General features: G+C 56.8%; 1 protein-coding gene across 3 annotated transcripts in view; it reads right to left on the bottom strand.

Moving 5' to 3' along the window:
* Positions 1–8,004: 8,004 nt before the first annotated feature.
* DCAKD (dephospho-CoA kinase domain containing) overlaps positions 8,005–17,361 on the bottom strand; it is a 29,328-nt gene continuing 19,971 nt past the window's right edge. For all 3 annotated transcript variants that reach the window (XM_037067320.1, XM_037067330.1, XM_037067311.1), the window contains exons 3-5: positions 17,115–17,318; positions 12,990–13,077; positions 8,005–9,307 (exon numbers count right to left, since the gene is read on the bottom strand). In XM_037067320.1, coding sequence (XP_036923215.1) covers positions 9,016–9,307; positions 12,990–13,077; positions 17,115–17,318 — 584 coding nt within the window. In that variant the 3' untranslated portion in view covers positions 8,005–9,015. The remainder of the gene's footprint in view (positions 9,308–12,989; positions 13,078–17,114; positions 17,319–17,361) is intronic.

The raw sequence follows: 17,361 nt of genomic DNA, 5'->3' as shown, positions 1-17,361 counted from the left end.
TACGACCATTTCCACTCGAAAGACAGTGGAGCTCAGGGAGGGGCCTCGCCTGAGATCCCACAGCCAGCAGGCAGAGGCACCCGGAATGAAAGGAATGTCCAAGTCCAGCTAACAGGCTCTTCCCTCCACTCCAGGCTGCTCCAAGTGCCGGGCATCAGAAAGGGGAGTGTCCAACCCAGGCCCTGCCCAGCAGAACTAGGGACCTGCAGTGGACCTGCTGAGGGAAGATCACGACCATCAGTCTGCCTCCCCCCCCCGAGCCTCCCTTGGGGTGTCGTGGGCCCCTTGAGTCGATGAGATTCACCCTGCACACAAAGGGACGCTCTGCCTCGAATTCCACAGGGGCACACTTTGCCCTCGGCCTCCGGAGTCCCCTCCTTGCTGCGAGAGAGGCAGAAGCCTCTGTCAGGCTTCTGTAAGCGTCTGATTCTAGATCTCGGCTGGTCCAGCGTGGTAGCCAGTCACCGCGCGTAGCAACCGAACACTTGGAATGTGGCTAGTGCCACGTGTTCAAATGACGATATTTTAAACATACCGATCACATTTAAAAATAAATTAATTCCCCCTGTTTCTTATCCTTTTTCAATGTGGCTACCAGAAGCTTTAACAGCACCTGTGGGGTTCGCACTAAATTTCTATTGGATGGGGCCGCTGCCGTCTAGAGCTTGTGGTGTTCCCTGCAACCTCACGAGAACTCTGAGATGGAACTGGATGCCGACCACAATTGAAACAGTTTAAAAAACAATGTGAACTTTGTGAGATGAGAGGAATGGGGGCCATCAGCCTTCATGATACAGAGAAGGGAGGTGGGACTCAGTGAGGTCAAGTGACTTGGTCAGACTCGAGGGTTGGAGGCTGGGTTTTCCTGACTGTGGAATTGAGACCCCTTTCCAAGGCAGTCCAAGGGATGCTCCCTTCTCCACACCGGCGCTGAGCCACTCACATCCCCCAGCCCCTTCTGAGGCCCCTTTCCCCTTCCCACACTCTGGGAACCTGCTGGAAACACCCGCGACAACCCTGTTGAGACATGGCCCTTGGCCCTCCGCTAAGGCCAGAGTCTAATCAAAGCTGGAGGTCTTGCCTTGCCAGGAAAAGCACGCTCCTTTATACCTGCTGCCCTTCACATCGGTGCCCAGGGCAAAAGAAGCAATGGCCCCTGCTCCCGGTGCAGTGGCCCCACGGAGGGCCACTCACCAAGCCCCACCCCACCCCATCCTCAGCCTGGGTTCCACCCCTCTGCCTCCTGCTTATAGAGGAGTATGTTCAATGAGACTAAGGGATTGTTTCTTTAATTCCCCCCCTGTCCTTCGTCCCTGGAACATGATAAAAATACCCAGCATTGATCTTCTTTTCTTCCCCTTCTGCCAGGGTAATGTTTACCCAGGTGTCAATCAGGAGAAGAATTTGGCTTCCTAATTTCTCTTCCCCTCCCTGGGGGCTGCGTGTCTCCCTGCCTCACATGGACACTGAGCTGGAATCAAGGTTACTAATAATCCCCCAGCACACACAGACACTGAGAGCACATATATTAAAGTCACATATTGATTTATATTTTCAGGTCCCTCTGCCTTTCTGCCCAGCCTCAGCCTTTCTCTCTGCCAAGGAGAAAAAAAGAATTACACAGCTATATTTATCACCAAGATGTTTCGTGTAAAGAGCATTGTGTCCGAAGGTAATTCCCACCCCCTCCGCCCTCTTTGGGGATATTTTTTAGAAATAGTGTGGCATCGCCTAGTCATAAGCATTTATCTTTTGTTGTCCATTCTTTAACTTTTCCATGAAGAAAGTGGTGAGAGATTTAAGGTAGACCGTTGGAAGGACTTTCTGACTTGACCGACGGTGCCTGCCACCCCCAAGGAGGCTGGTGGGGTTATCTTGCCCACAGAGATAATCCCGTCATCAGTGGGGGCAAGGCTGGGTAGGAAACTGTGTAGAAGGTGGGGCAATGGGCTCAGTAACTTCTAGAGGCCACCCGCCAGTTCACACAGGTCCTCATAATTCGTGGCTTGCCACCTACGGTCCCATTCCACAGCTGGGGAAACCAAGAGGCGGAGGAGGAGTGTGTGCACTTCCCACCAGGGCTCCCTATTCCATGACAGCCTTGGCGTTCCATCCAGACTCCGAGCTTGATGGGGAAAAAACGCTTTCCTCCAGGTCTGGGCGGCTCCTGCCCTGAGGAGAGGAGAGGGGGCACAGTTGTCTGGGAGCGGGTGGTGGAGGAAGCCGGTGTGGAGACCCTTATTCTTTAAGGAGAGATGAGGGGAGGAAGGGCTCCGAGAGCCCTGAGCTCAGAATGCCTGTCACTCTGTCTGGTGGAGCTGCTATTTAAAATGCCAAACTATTTGACTCTAGTTCCCTCAAGAGGCTCTCGGAATGGAAGCGATGTTGAGCATGAGGACTCACATGCGAACCCTCACCATCTTCTGAATGCGTCTGGTGAGTTTCCTTCCCACTCACATATATCATCTCCTTTATTATTCATAACTGCCCTGGGAGGTAGAGGGTGTCAGCCCCATTCTACACATGGGAAAGCTGAGTTTCAAGAACTCACCCAGCCTCCTACAGCTGGGACCAGGCCAGCCTCTGGCCTCCTGATTCCCCTGCAGGGCGCACAGCCTCACTACAGCAGCCTACAGCCGAGACCTTCAGGTCCCGCAGCCTCCTCCCCTGGCCAAGCCTGTGGTCGGGCTCTCCGCTCACCTCCAGGCCCAGCTGCCTCCCCATCCCTGGTACAGAACTTCCTCTTCCGGTTGTGCCCAGAGGCGCCGGGGTGATCCCGACCTGTCCTGCTGCCTGCCCGGCCTCTGCCCGGGACCCTGGACGGCTGGGCTGGCCGGCCGCTGCTTTCCCTTTGGTATTTTCCAGTAACTTGACCAACCAGGGCCCTTGCTTCCAACCAGGGTCCCTCACTTCATTCTGGAACCTACTTTACCCCATGGCGGGACTGAGAACTGACGTCTGTGGGTGCCGGTCTGTGTAGCCCCCTGCAGGGCACTGTCCTGCTCTTTGTGACCCAACAGCCCTGCAAGGGACATGTAGAGACCCAGATGACAGACGAGAAAACCGAGACTAGGGAGCACAAGCGACTTTTCCTAGGTCACCCAGAGGGTAAAAGGTATTACTGAGATTCCGTCAAGTGCGTGTGACCCAAAGTCCTGGTTTTGGAGCTCACTCCCACTGCAGCGCTGTCCCCCTCAGACAGTGCGGGTGAGGGCCATGGGGGCCGCGGGGTGGGGGCGGGGGTGCCAGACAGCTCAGGGCGCGGCGTGAATCAGCAACGAGGACCCTCCCGGATAACTTTTCCCATTGAAAATCTGTTTCCCTCGCGGCCACGGGTGATGTATGGCTGGAGCTGATGAGAAACGTGCAGCGGAATGGAGGCAGGCAGCGCGGGCGCCCGGGCAGCCCGGCGTGGGCAGCGCGGCATTGAGATTCCACGGGACGCGGAGGGGGCGGAGGGGGCGGAGGGGGCGGGCGGCGCAAGCCCCGACGCGAGCCGGGTAATTGATCTGGAGGTGCCAATTTGCAGCAACTAAATATTTGGTTTCTGCCTCTGCCTGCTCCGCACTCTGCTCAAACAAACTTCAATTAAAAGTGAAAAGGGAGGGATGCGGGGTGGGGGGTTTCTGCGGGTCCCGTGCCTTGCGGCCTGATCGATGGCGTGGAGCTTGCGGGTTGCGGAGCGCTGCCGCTCCAAGCTGGGAACGGGCGGGGGGCCGTCGGCCAGGGTGGGGAGGGCGGTGCGGGGCTGGGGCCTTGTTCCGGACCAACGGGCGCCCGGCCCAGGAGAGGCAGCACTTCGAGCCTGGACCAGTGGCTTAACCTCAGTTGGCGGAGCAGAGGTGCCCACGGTGTAGGCACAGGTAGCGCTGGCCGACACCCCCACTCAGGACGGCCGGCCCTGTGTGCAGGAAGCGGGGAAGGAGGAACCCCAGGGCGCTGAACACCCTCTCCCAACGCAGCCACCACAGGAACTTTGATGGTGGCCTTGCCGTTCCGCAGCATCACTGAGCGTCGCGCCTGCAGGCTGCAGGGTGCCCAGGGCCCTGGGTGCCGAGATCCGTCCCCTTTCTTGTCTGCTTTCAAGCAGACAGGAAGGTTTCAGGAAGAGATCAGTCTACAAAGGGGTTGGCAAAAGCCATGAGGGTGAGTGGGACCCCGGCTCCACCCCTGCAGGGGTCTGAGGAGGGTTTGGGATTGGGGGAGGGGGCAGTAAGGTCCTGGGGACTGGAGAATTGGCTGCAGCCAGGAGCAGGGGAAGGGAGCATGGGGTCACAGTGGCCTCTTTTTGGGCTTCAAGACAAACACAGAAACAGCACTCATTCATTGGGTGAAGTTAGTGCACAGGGAAAGGTCTGTCCCTTGAGAACCCTCCAGTACTTAGAGGGAGAGGCTCCAGGACCGGGAAGGAGAGCCGAACGTTGCTGCCAGGAAGCTGGGGCATCTCAGGGTCGGCTGGGTGGGCAGCTTGGGAGGTAGTCACGACAGGTTCTGAGAAAGGTCTGATGAGGGGGTGGCTACGAGGCATCCAGGTGCAGACAGACAGAAAGTGCAGGGGATTTAAAGTCATTTCATCTGGAAGTTTTGTGAGGGTCGGGGCTGGGAAACAAGGCCAAAAGGCTGGGGAGGTGAGTCAGGAGCCCGCTGTTCTCTCCCACGCCTCTGTGCCCACGGACTGGAGTGAAAGAATAGCCTCCACATTTACCCCTGTGCCAAGGGAGGCTGCTGCCGGTGCAGTCAGCTGCGGGCTGCAGCCCTTGCCCTTCCCTTTCCCCCTTTCAACCTGCTCTGCCCTCCCCAGGGATCTCCTTGGTTGGGGATCCCGGGGGAGGGAGCACAGGTATGGGAGCACAGGTCATACCCCCGAGGGCCCCAGCTTCCAGGTGATCACATGGCCCTGCAAAGCTCCCCTGGACCAGGGAGGCCTGGGTGCTGTCCCCATTCCCAAACACAGGGCTCTAGGGGAGATTGATCTCACCACCACCCTTCTGCCCCCTTCTACTTCAAGCAGTTGCCTCACAACCCCCCAACCTTCCTCATCAGCCCTCAGCCACCACTTGTCTCTGTTGCTGGGCACCAGTTTATCACCACAGGGAAGCTGGATCCAGGAGCCTTCCCATCCACCGCGACTCTCCCTCCCAGCTCCCCGCAGGGGCTGCCGCATTCCCTGCCTCAAGCCCCTTCCCGGCCTGTAAGCTGGGCGCCTGCTTCCTCGCAGTCCCTTCCTCCTTCCCGCCCTCTCCCTGGGCGCTGAGCTGTGGAGCAGAATGATTTCCTGTAATTGGCCAGCAATCTGACTGCCCGACTTGTTCTATCGACATGCTGGTTAGCTGGAAATTGTACTGGAATCTGAGCGACAGGGCGGGGAGGGGAGGGGGGAGCCAAGAGAAGAGGCTCTTTGGGCCTCAGTTGGGTGCAGCCTCAGCTCTGTGGGTGGGACAGAGGAGCCACAGCCACATCCCCCCTTTCTAGGAGCAGGAATACAACCCAGGGGGCTTTACCCCTTCACTTTGCTCTTTCTCTCTTGCCATCTCCAAGGCGGGCGGGGGGGGGTGTGTGTGGTAAGGTCTCCCCCACCCATGCCTTGTGCCCCTTTGCCAGTCATCACTGCCACCCCATGCCCACTCCGACTTCCAGGATGGGTTTCTCCTGACCTAAAGTGTCTTTGCGAGAACTAGCGATGCCCAGCAGGCATGGCTGTCCCTTGCATCCGATTTTGAGCCATGGATGCTCATGGAATGTCCCTAACTTTCCTCTGCCTGTCCCCAAGCAAAGAGAGGCTAGACACCCAGAGAGGTGACAATACCAGATAAAGAGCCAGGATGTAACTAAGGGGAGCAGTGCAGGCAGTGGGAGCACTGTATTGGGAGTCCAGAGGCTTTGGACCCCACGGGTCGGCCTCTGAGCCTCTGTGAAATTCTGGCTTTGCCCCCTTCACAGAACTGGAAGGTTTCAAGTGGATAACCACGGGAACATGCTTTGCAAACTGTAAAGCTCAGAATTATCCTAGGACCAGCCAGGCTGGAAGGGGGAGGAAGGCTGGAGTGCGGTGGTTTTAGGGCCTGCCTGTCCCCTTTACATCCCACCAAAAGTCCAGTCCGCCCGCCAGGCTCACTGGAGTCTTCATTGCTCCTGTCCGTGTCGGGGTGCTAAGGCCCCGAGTGGAGAACGAAACGCAGTGCCCAAGCAGACTGGAGAGTGAGAGGGTGGAAGCCCGGGGAAGGCAGCAGGATACCATTGGGACGAAATAATCGTTTCAACCGCTCCCACCACGGAGGTCGGACCCCCAACCCGGGTGGGTGCTGCCACCTGCTGGCCAGAAGGGATGACGCCCTCCAGGGCGAGGCCCGGGCTCCCGTTTCAGCTTGGCTCTAGCTGTTCCCCAAGCTGCGGAGCCCCATAGGCGGTTTAACCATAGCGTCACGCACCCCTGGGGGAAAGGCCCTCTAAGCTCACCTTGGGCCACTGAGCCTGGGAAAGGGAGGCAGTGAGGAAGGAGGCCGGAGGAGCAAGAATGGGAGCTCCGGGGGGGGGCGGGGGGGGGATCAGGGCACCCTGGAGGACGGGATCCCGATTCGGCCACCCTGCCGGGTTGGCCATCCTCTGACATTCTTGCACTAGACTCAGCAGACTGGGTCAGGAAAGAAATTCTTTGGAACTCTACCATCTGCAGAAGGTTTTTACCGTCCTGCATGAGGTCCCTTTGATGTAGTAAGCATCACGCTGCCTCTCTGGTGGAAGAAACAGGCCAGCACACAACCCCAGATCTGCCCCTGCCGGATGAGGCTCGGGGTGCAGCGGGCAGAATCCTGGGGCCTGGCGGACCCGAATCCATTCCCTCCAGCTCTGTGCCTGGGATTGGAAGAATCAATGTTACCTCACCTCTAGGGCAGTTATGTTCAACTGTCCATCTCATGGAACACACAAACTACTAAAATTCTGTGGCACACCCCAAAATATTTTTTTTTGCCAATCTGACTAAAATTTGCTGTAATTTTTACGACTCATTCACACCAGACAACTATGGTTGTGTTGGCTGTTGTCACTTTTTCATTTGACTAAGGGGAAAAAGATCAGTGGCCCTAAAACAGGTATTGCACGTCTGGGCAGCACGCCAGGTGAAAACTGCCGCTCCAGGGCATTACACACCCAGCAGCATCTGACGCACCGCAGCATTCATAAGGTCATCTTCTCAGTGACGGGGCAACAGGACACCCCATGACCTCAGTGGGGGGGNGACAACTATGGTTGTGTTGGCTGTTGTCACTTTTTCATTTGACTAAGGGGAAAAAGATCAGTGGCCCTAAAACAGGTATTGCACGTCTGGGCAGCACGCCAGGTGAAAACTGCCGCTCCAGAGCATTACACACCCAGCAGCATCTGACGCACCGCAGCATTCATAAGGTCATCTTCTCAGTGATGGGGCAACAGGACACCCCATGACCTCAGTGGGGGGGCCACACCTTTCTTCCCCTCCCCCTTCCCGCCAGGTCCTGCTAAACCCGGGAAGCAGCAGCCTTTCTCACCCTGCCCCGGCCCCACGCTGAGGCTCACCACAGCCTTTGTACCTGGGGTTTGTAAGGAGTTAATGAGCTGGTCTCTGAGGGATAGGAGAAGCTCTGGGAAACGGGGCACTAACTACAGCCACCACGGCACTCACATTTGTCACACTCGTTTCTGGCCTTAATAGGCTGCAGGCCACAGGATCGCCACATCAGCGGGTCTGCCCGCTCTGGCAGGGAAAGCCGATGTCAGCCCTGGTCTAATTGGGTTGGGGAAGGAAGATGGAGTATGTGGGTGTGACGCTGCCCCAGCACCTCCACCTGCCTCTCACCTGGACCTAGTTGGAACCCTCCTCCTGGGTCCCCAGAAGTCAGAGGGCGACTGCAACTTCTGGAGCCCAGGCTTCAGCAAGGCAGGAGGCCAAGCGCAACCCAAATTTTACCAGCCGTGTCTGAGGCTTTTAATTGGTCCACGGTGCTAGGGGCAGCACAGGGCGTTTCCGATCAACACACTTTATTGAGCACCAACAGCGATGCAGGCTCTGCACCAGGAACAGAGGTAAGTAAGACAGTCCCTGCCCTCGAAGGGCGTACAGTCCAGTGAGAGAGACTAGACCAGCAGTTTTGGGCTGATTACTATACTGTGCACTCAGACAGAACCTGGGGAAGGTGGTACCCCAGAGCACCTAACCCAGCCTGGGGCCTCAGACCATGCCTGAGCTGGGAGTCATCCAGTTACAGAAGGGGAAAAAACGGGATTCCAGGTCAGGGAAGAGCATGGTGAAGGCACAGAGGTCAGAAACAGTCCAATGCACATGGACTAAGAGTTCAGGGCTAGGAGTCCATGGAGGGGAAGGTAGAGAGTGGTGGGAGGTGGCAAGCAGGATGAGGGGAGTGCCGGACAAATGCCGGGGCGGGACAGTGGGTCATCCCAGAAGGGGCCCGGCCCCTGTCAACGACTGTGTTACCCACAGGGAATCTCACTGCATCCTGGCCAAGGGCGTCAACCTAGGGAAGAGTCAGGTTTGAAGGTGGTAGCCCGTGGCCCAGAATGACTTGCCATGATTCACGAGGGGCTTTGGCCACAGTGGGGCCTGTGCTAGAGGGCCCACGCCCAGGGACCCTCCCCACTGCAAGCACTGACCAGGGCCAGGGAGACAATGTCCCTGAGCCCTGCCCACGTCCAAGGGTTTCCCGTGATTGCTTTCAGGTCTCATTGTGGACACTGTTCTGCAGGTGGTCCCAGAGCGAGGGGTTCTGGGGAAGGTGGGAAGGAATATCTACCGACAGCCGTTTCTCAGCCTCAGAGAGAATGCACGGCAAGGAAGGGGCAGCCCAGTGCAGGGCTCCAGCCGAGAGACAGAGAGAGAGAGAGAGAGAGAGAGAGAGAGAAAGAGTGAGAAAGAGTAAGAAAGAGTGTGTCGGGGGGACGAGTGGAAACTGGAGGCATTTGTCACCTAGCTTCAGCCTCCCAGGAGACTGAGGCTGGGGCTTCCTGCCTTGCAGTGCGCAGCTAGGGGGAAGGCAGGAGGTAGCGGGTGAGCAAGTACAGGAGGCTGGCGATGCCGGCCAGACCTGTGAGGACCCCCAGCCTGAGCGGCAGGTACTCCAGAGAGCGCTCCAGCTCAGCGTGCAAAAGGATGACCTGGCGTTTGGTGATACTCCACTCGCCCGAGTTGTCTAGAACGTGGCGGGCCATGCGGGCTTTGTCCTTCAGGGGCAGCTGGGCGTTGATGCGAGCCTCTGCGTCCTCACGGTTCAGGTTGTTCCGCCGCATCAGCCTCGCCAGCTGTGTATCCCGGTCACTAAGGACAGGGCAAAAGGGATGATCAGGCTTTGTAGGCCCCATCCCCCCAGCAAGTTACAGAGGTGGACAGCCCCCTCTCTCAAATCCATTTAGGGTCCCACAGCCAGGGAGGGAAGCCTGGAAGCTCTCACAGGCTGCTCCTACACCTCACCCTACTCTGAGGCCCTGGTAAGGTGATGAGTTTAATGTGAAGGGGGGCGAGGAGGCTGCAGAAGCTGCTTTCTGCCACCTGGAAACTGCTTTGCCACCAGACGGGACACTTCCCAGTTGTAGCATGGAAAGTGTGATTGCCTGGAAGTAGCTACATTCTGGATCCCTGGGTGCATGACCTTTACCCAAAAAGGCCTGTGCCTGCAAGCTGAATCCTCCTGCCCTTTCTGTGGGGCCCTGGGCCCGCTGCATCAAAGATAAATTCCTCGGCTGCAAAGACCCTCTTCGGGCCTCCCCATTCCTACGTTTTAGAGCCAAAGGATCATGATGAAATGGTGGCTGCTGTGCTCGATGCCCCCAGTGAAGAGGGACAGGCAAGCCCCAGGATGCTTCTAGTGGAGCAGGGACCTGAGAAGCAGATACCCCTGGTCCCGGCACAGGAGAAAGCCCCCCTGCACATAAGCTGAACCCCCCATCTTCCAGTTCCAAAGGAAATTCAATGACCACCTCTTTGGCCCATCTGATACCACCACCTGGGTCCTTCCTCTGGGAAGTCCCTGTCCTGTCTATGCCCAGAGGAGCTGCCCACTGCGCTCCAGAACAGGGTCACCTCGAACTTCCCTCCAGCTCCGTGACTACCTAACCCCCCAATGGGAACAAGGGGAAAGGGCGGCAGGAGCTGCTTTCTGCCACTGGGGCCCCTCTGCTTTGCCGCTAGGCCTGAGATTTCCCAGGTGTGAGATGGAAGATAGATCACTACAGTCTGGTCCTCTTTTAGGTGTGACCTACACCCGAGGGACTCCTGGGATGTAAAGACAGGCTTTCTAAGGACAGACATAACCTGAACTCTAGCTAGTTCCATTTCAGAACAAAATGCTGCAGAAAATCATTTCTGGCTGGTTGATCAGGGGAGACCTTTCAGAAGAGATGGCATTAGAAAAGTAAGTAGGACTTCTGATTTCCTTTGTTACAGTGACAGTGTACTGTGAAGGTCACGGGCCAATCCCCACCTGGCTGAGAAAATAACTATCTCCAGCCTTAGAAACACCCCAGGCCTGGGGCTGGGAAAAGCAGGCTGAACGACCGTGGCGCAGGACCGCCTGAGTGTGCATTCCTTAGCCGGCGCGGCCTCAACCAGAGGGCCCCCTGGGCCGTGTAGGCAGAGAGCTCCCCCAGTCCTTCGTGGGGCTGAGACAAGGCCCATGTGTCTACTTTAAGGATGGATGCTATTTATAGTAATAAGATTTATTTTTACAGATTTTATTTATTCATTTCTAGAGAGTGGGGAAGGGAGGGAGAGAAACATCCACGTGTGAAAGAAACATTGATCGGTTGCCTCACACACCCCCAACTGGGGACCTGGCCCAAAACCCAGGCGTGTGCCCTGACTGGGAATCGAACCAGTGAGTGACCTTTCGGTTTGCAGGCTGGCACTCAACCTACTGAGGGACACCAGCCAAGGTGGTAATGAGATTTTTATCAATCACTTATTCCACAACTGGCATATTCCTTGAAAATATGAATTATCGCGTTTTGTATACTTGTGCTTTAGTAAATGCCCCGTATTATTTTAAATGCACCAGGGGTGGTGTGACAGAGGAGTCCACGAGGAGAACCTCGTTTCTGTAAAGGGTAGGCCCCCTTCATGAAAAGCGAACCATCACCCACTCATGTCTCTGGCATCTCTCTGGCATCACATGCCCGGGGGAAAAGCAGCAACCAGGACTTTGGCAAAGGTTCTTCAGCTGGTGAGCAGGGCTGGAGGGTCTGCTGGAGATCGGACAGAATCTATGCAGCCCCACGCACCTACCTGCCAGGGGCCACAGCAATCTTTGCTCTTGGCCAGCAGACCAACCTCGAAGGAAAAGGCCAGAGGGGAAGGTGGTGAGGGAAGGCATGGAGTCCAGGGTGGCTGCAGATGCAGTCTGTTCCCTTCTGTTCTCTCGCCTACCCTTAAGACCCATTTTTTCTGTCTGGATCCCTTGGTACACAGTTCCAATTGCATTAAGACTTTTAAGACTCCAAGGCAAAAAGAATTCCAAGTCTTCATGGAGTGTGCTTGGCCTCAGGTCATGGTCCTTCACAAACAGGGAACAAAGAACTCAGAGAGGCTGCAGTTTTACTTGGAGAGACTCGGGGCCAGTGGGAGCGATGAGAAAGCCTGAATCTCTACACCAGGCTTGGCAGACTCAGTAGGTATTTTTTAAAAATCCTCACCTGAGGGCACCTTTTAATTGATTTTAGAGAGAAAGGGAGAGAAGAGGGAAGAGGAAGGAGAGGGGGAGGGGGAGAAAAAAAGAGAGAGAAATCAATCTGGTTGCCTTTTCATACATGCCCTGACTGAGGACCAGACCCATGACCTTTCGGTCTAAGGGATGATGCTCCAACCGAGCCACACCAGCTGGGGCCAGACTGGGTTTTGTTCTGTTCTGTTTCAAAGATTTTATTTATTTTTAGAGAGAGGGGAAAGGAGAGAGAAAGAGAGGGAGAGAAACATCAATGTGTGGTTGCCCCTCGTGCACCTCTTTCTGGGGACCTGGCCTGCAACCCAAGCATGTGCTCTGACTGGGAATTGAACCAGCGACCCTCTGGTTCACAGGCTGGCACTCAATCCACTGAACCACACCAGCCAGGGACAGACTTGGTTTTAAATGACAATTTAAGACAGGAGGCTGAGGAGCAGGGGAGAAGGAGGGCAGGGTAATGCCTGGGGCCCTGAGCAGCCCAGGCCCCATCTCCAGAGTGCTGGGAACCTCCCCCGCATCAGTCTCCTGAGCGCCCCCCAGTGCCCAAATTCCCGCAGAGCCGAGTGCCCACCTCTGGGTCTGCTGCACTCGTGGGCGGCATCCAGGAAGTTTCCGGAAGCAGACACTCATCTACTCTCTCACCCCACCGGGACTGGGACTCATTTTCTCTGACAGTTTGATCCTCCTCTGTTTGTCAAACCTGGATTCTGGTTTGCTTCATATCCTCGGGGATTCTGAGAACAAAGGTCCTTCCTTAGCTGGGCTCTGACAGTTCCCTCCCTGCAACGCTCTGTCCATGGGCGTTGCCAATGGAGACCCTGGACAAATCGGGTTACTTCTCCACGGGCCCCACCCCCAACTTTCCCCTTCTCTAGCTCAGGAGTATCAACTAATGACCTGAATGCCTTGTGTTGAAAGGTAAATTCAGTGAAGTAACAAGCGTGGTGCTGTCTGCAGTGCCAGAGGAGGAGAGGGACCCAGCAAGTCCACTGCCCCAGGGCAGGGCCAGGCATCTGGGGAAGTGCGTCCACCAGCCAGCAGGCAGAGCCCTTCCCAAGCACTAGAGAACCTGGGGGTCGTCCCTTTCCACACCTACACAGGGGCATATCTGGATTGGGCACAGGGGTGGTTTCTGTGGGCTCTGGGGGCTGCTGCCCCAACCCCGGGCTTCCTGGCTGCCCTGTGGGGAAAGGGCACAGTGATGTGGGCTATTTCTCAGGCACGTGCCTTGCTTCAGGGGTCCTCCTTTCCAGCCTGGCAGGCCACAGAGTGCCACACACTCACCAGTATACCACCACTGTGTGCTTCATGTATTTGAGCAGCTTCTTGGTCTCAAACAGCAGGGGGATATCCAGAATCACATAGCGGTACCCTGGAGAAAAGCCCGGAAAGCCACAAGGTCAAGTCTGCACGTACAGTGAGGACTACCCATGTGTTAGGCACGGGGACAGAGTTGAGGCCACTGTCTCCTACCACTAATAGCTCCCAACAGAGGGCAGACCTCCCAAGGCGTAATTCCAACGCCAGGCAGAAGAGAATGCTGCAGAAAGTCCTTTCGGACTGGAGGAGCCGGTAGGACCTTGAAGAAGAAATGTCACCTGTACTGCAGGCCCTGCACAGCAGGCAGGTAGGACTCCTGACACCCGAAGATGAGTGGGTGAAAGTGAGGATTTCACGAATGGGGAACGGCGAGGTCCTACTGCTCTGGCTGAAGTGGGTGCCTGGGCAGTGTGAGGTAAAACTGGTAAGCTGGTCAGGGGTCACACAAAGCACTGAGTTCACCTTGACCTCGAACCCAAAGAGCTATTTCTTTCTTCTAATTAATTAATTAATTTTTAGAGAGGGGAAAGGAGGAGGAAAGAGAGGGGGAGAAACATCAATGTGTGGTTGTCTCCCATGCACCCCACACTGGGGACCTGGCCCATAACGCAGGCGTGTGCCCGGACTAAGAATCGAACCAGCAACCCTTTGGTTTGCAGGCTGGCACTCAATCCACTGAGTCGCACCAACCAGGGCCAAAGAGCTGTTATTTCTGAGCAGGGAAATGACATAGCCAAAATCGTAGGAGACTGGAAAGAGTTTCCAGCAGTGAGGGCCCTTTCTGCTCTACTTCACCCACCTTCATTTAAATTAAAAAAAAAAAAAAAAGTTCTCCCTCAACAGGCAGGTCCCAGCCCTGCCTGGGACTCCCCGCTGAGAAAGTCCTGCACGGCCGTCTCCACCAGCTCTCCACAAGAGGCTCACACGGGCGGCGGTGGCCTCAGCAGGAAAGAGGCTGCTGCTTAGACAGGTCTGGAGGTGCTGCTATCGTTATGACTGATACTAAACCACACTGGGACCAAAGCACTGACCCCCGCCCCTGCCCACCGTGAGCCATGGCCAGTCACGGCAGCGCCCTCACGCACTGTCAGCGGGCACATCCCTGGGCTGCCTGTCCAGGAATGCTGCAGGCTCCACTCCCGGTTCTGTTTGCCAGCAACCCCGTGCAGGTGCAGTGACGCTGTGGGGTCCCGGAGCAGTAAGAGGAAGGAACAGGCACCGCTTCTGCCCACAGACCCCCGCCGGCCTGGCTTGGATGGTGTCCACTGCTAACACTTGGCCACAAAACCAGACACACACGACCCCATTCCAACAGTCACGGTGAAATGGGCGCTCTCGGTGATGCGGGTAACAGAGGTGACAACCCCAGCGGCTGGGTCTCNGAGGTGCTGCTGTCGTTATGACTGATACTAAACCACACTGGGACCAAAGCACTGACCCCCGCCCCTGCCCACCGTGAGCCATGGCCAGTCACGGCAGCGCCCTCACGCACTGCCAGCGGGCACATCCCTGGGCTGCCTGTCCAGGAATGCTGCGGGCTCCACTCCCGGTTCTGTTTGCCAGCAACCCCGTGCAGGTGCAGTGATGCTGTGGGGTCCCGGAGCAGTAAGAGGAAGGAACAGGCACCGCTTCTGCCCACAGACCCCCGCCGGCCTGGCTTGGATGGTGTCCACTGCTAACACTTGGCCGCAAAACCAGACACACACGACCCCATTCCAACAGTCACGGTGAAATGGGCGCTCTCGGTGATGCGGGTAACAGAGGTGACAACCCCAGCGGCTGGGTCTCCTGTTCCCCAGGACCTGTCACTCAGGAAGCCTTCTGCTGAATGAGGGGTTAGGAGACTGTGCCCTGATGACAAGCCTGGGCTATGGCCCCCGCTTTCTCACCTGTGACTCGGGCCCCTAACAAGCACCCTCTGTGTGAACGAAGGAAAGGACTTCCCGCTTCGCAGGAAGACGGGGAGGATTAAGTGGGTGAAGCCCGCAGCCCACGCGCCACCCTTCACCCAGACCCTCACTAGGTGCTCGGTCAATGCCAGTTACTATTGCTGCTGGTCCCGGAGGAGGGAGCCGGCAGTGCTGGCTCCCCAGCTCCCCCCAAACGTGGCACAGGGGCCAGGGCCAGATTCTCTCTGGGCCGCTTATCTCCCTTTCCTGCTCTGCTCCCACCCCCTCCTCTGCCCTCACTGTCCTTTCTCCTCGGCCCCTCTCGGGAGCTTGCGGCCAGCTCTTTGGTTCACCGGCAAAGGGCTATTCAGCTGTCACATCCCTCCTGCGTGATAAGCTCTGCAAACTATCCTGACTCTATTAAGACATCCGTCTGCCTACATGGAGACCTCCCCAACAGCTGGTGATCTTATCTGACGTTTGATTATACCAACTCTGACAGTTGTATTTGTTACAGTCATCAGGGAAAAACTGGGACTGTGGAAGCCACAGCTGTCGTCCCCATTTTTCACCTTATCGAGCTGAAAAGAGCTTTCTGGCTTTTATTTAAGTGGCGGTGGCTGGAGAGAGGGGAGGCTGGGCGGATGACACTGCGGGAGAACTTTGGAGCAGTGACATTATCTGATGTTTAATTTCATAAGGGGAAAGCCACTGTCGCCTCAAAGCCCTGCAGAGGTACTTGTGACTGGCCTGGGAGTGCACGCAAAAGGGCAGGAGTGAAAGGCAGAAGGCTCTGCTCCCGGGTAGGGGCAGGAGGGGATTCTGGCACAGGTACAAGAGGCAGGACAAAGGAAGAATCTACAGACTCTCCTTGAGAGAGGGGGGAGGGAGGGAGGCCTGAGACAAGGTGCTGAGATGCAGCAGAAAGCTGGTCCAGCAGGGAGGGTGGCTGGAGCCAGCCCCGACCCTGGCCAGACCTGGGGGGAGGGGCAGGGGAGGGGGGTCGGCATCACGGATGTCTTTCAAGTCATCCCTTTCCATCTGGGGGAAGGTTCTGGCCAGAGCGGGGTGGGATTCCCCACTCTCTCTGACACCTCGGCACCCAAGGAAATAGGGGTTTGGCCAAGATCACAGAGCAAAAGCCCGAAGAAAACCTAGAAGCCTCCCTGGTACCCACAGGGAGGAAAGTCTCAGCATCAGAACTGACAGAGGGGAGGCCAGCAGCCAGGCCTTCAACACGGAGGCCTCATATGCCAAAGGCTACAAGGGCCCTTGGCCAGCCTCCCACCAGACCCAGACTGCTCTCCTCCTAACCACTGTGGTGACTGACCCCATCGTGGACGGTAAGTAACAGGCCGCCCCTGCCCAACACCGTCCCGAGGACAGGACTTGAACTGTGGCGTATGGCTTGGGAAGGGCAATGGCTGCAGAAGGTTCTTGTCGACTGACCACAGACCCCGCTGTTCAAACACCCCACTTCTTGCAGTCCTGGCAAGGCCCCTGGCTGTGCCTGCACAAGCCAGGCTGACTCCCCACTGAGCCCCAAACTCCAAGGTTTATCCCCCACTTAGAACCCTCCTCCACCTGCCCCAGCCGTCCCAGACCCTCCACAACTCCCCGTCTGCAAACTCACTGTCCTAGGCGGCTTGAGCAGCACCAGATCCGACTCTGACTGGTTTCTAGGTGTGGGGTGATGGACAGTCACTGATGTGGACTCTCAGTCCCCCCAACAGCTTTGCAAGGTTGGCATTATTAGCCTCACTATGCGCGTGAGGAAACGGGCAGAGGCGTCTGCTTGCTGACGAAGTCAAACAGCTAGAAGCTCTGCGGGCCAGGCCGCAAACTCAGGTCCTGTGTTTTTACCCCATTACCCACCAGCTGTTATTACTCCCATCCCTACTAGAAAAAGCAATTTACTTCCTGAGGATCATGGCCCAAAAGCCTCAAGTGTCTCTTCTCAATACTAACTGTCAACCTCCTTAAAGAGTTGAGTGTTAAGTGCGTCGTCTTTCTCCTGGGGCTGGTGTGGGACTCTGCATGGGGGTGGCGGTCAGGGCGGGGGCGCGCCAATAGACAGTGTGAACCCTACAGCCTGGCTAGCAGCTTCCTGTCCACCCCCAGCCAGCCCTTCTGCAGAGAAGGGCCCTGGCCCTGGAAGGAGAGGGCTTTGCCCACCCCTGTCTGGGGCCTTGTGACTCACCCCGAAGGAAGTACTTGAAGGTCTCCTTCATCATTTCCTTGCGGATCTCAGGGTGGGTGATGGTGTTGAGCAGATGTCGCCGGTCAGGCTGGTTAAATATCAGGTCCCCCAGGACCTTGCGATTAATGTCACCATTCTCCAACAAGACCTCGGTGCCGAAGGCCTCCACGATGCGCCGGTGGGCGGGGCATCCTGGCTGGACAACTGTGGCATGAGGAGGAGGTTGGGTCACTCTGTGGAGCCTCCT

The sequence above is a fragment of the Sturnira hondurensis genome, unplaced genomic scaffold (genome assembly GCF_014824575.4).
Source record: "Sturnira hondurensis isolate 20B ecotype Veracruz unplaced genomic scaffold, ASM1482457v3 Scaffold0001221, whole genome shotgun sequence".
NCBI classification, from domain to species: Eukaryota; Metazoa; Chordata; class Mammalia; order Chiroptera; family Phyllostomidae; genus Sturnira; species Sturnira hondurensis.
Note: the sequence above shows the minus strand (reverse complement) of the source record. Positions and strands in the feature narration are given on the sequence as shown.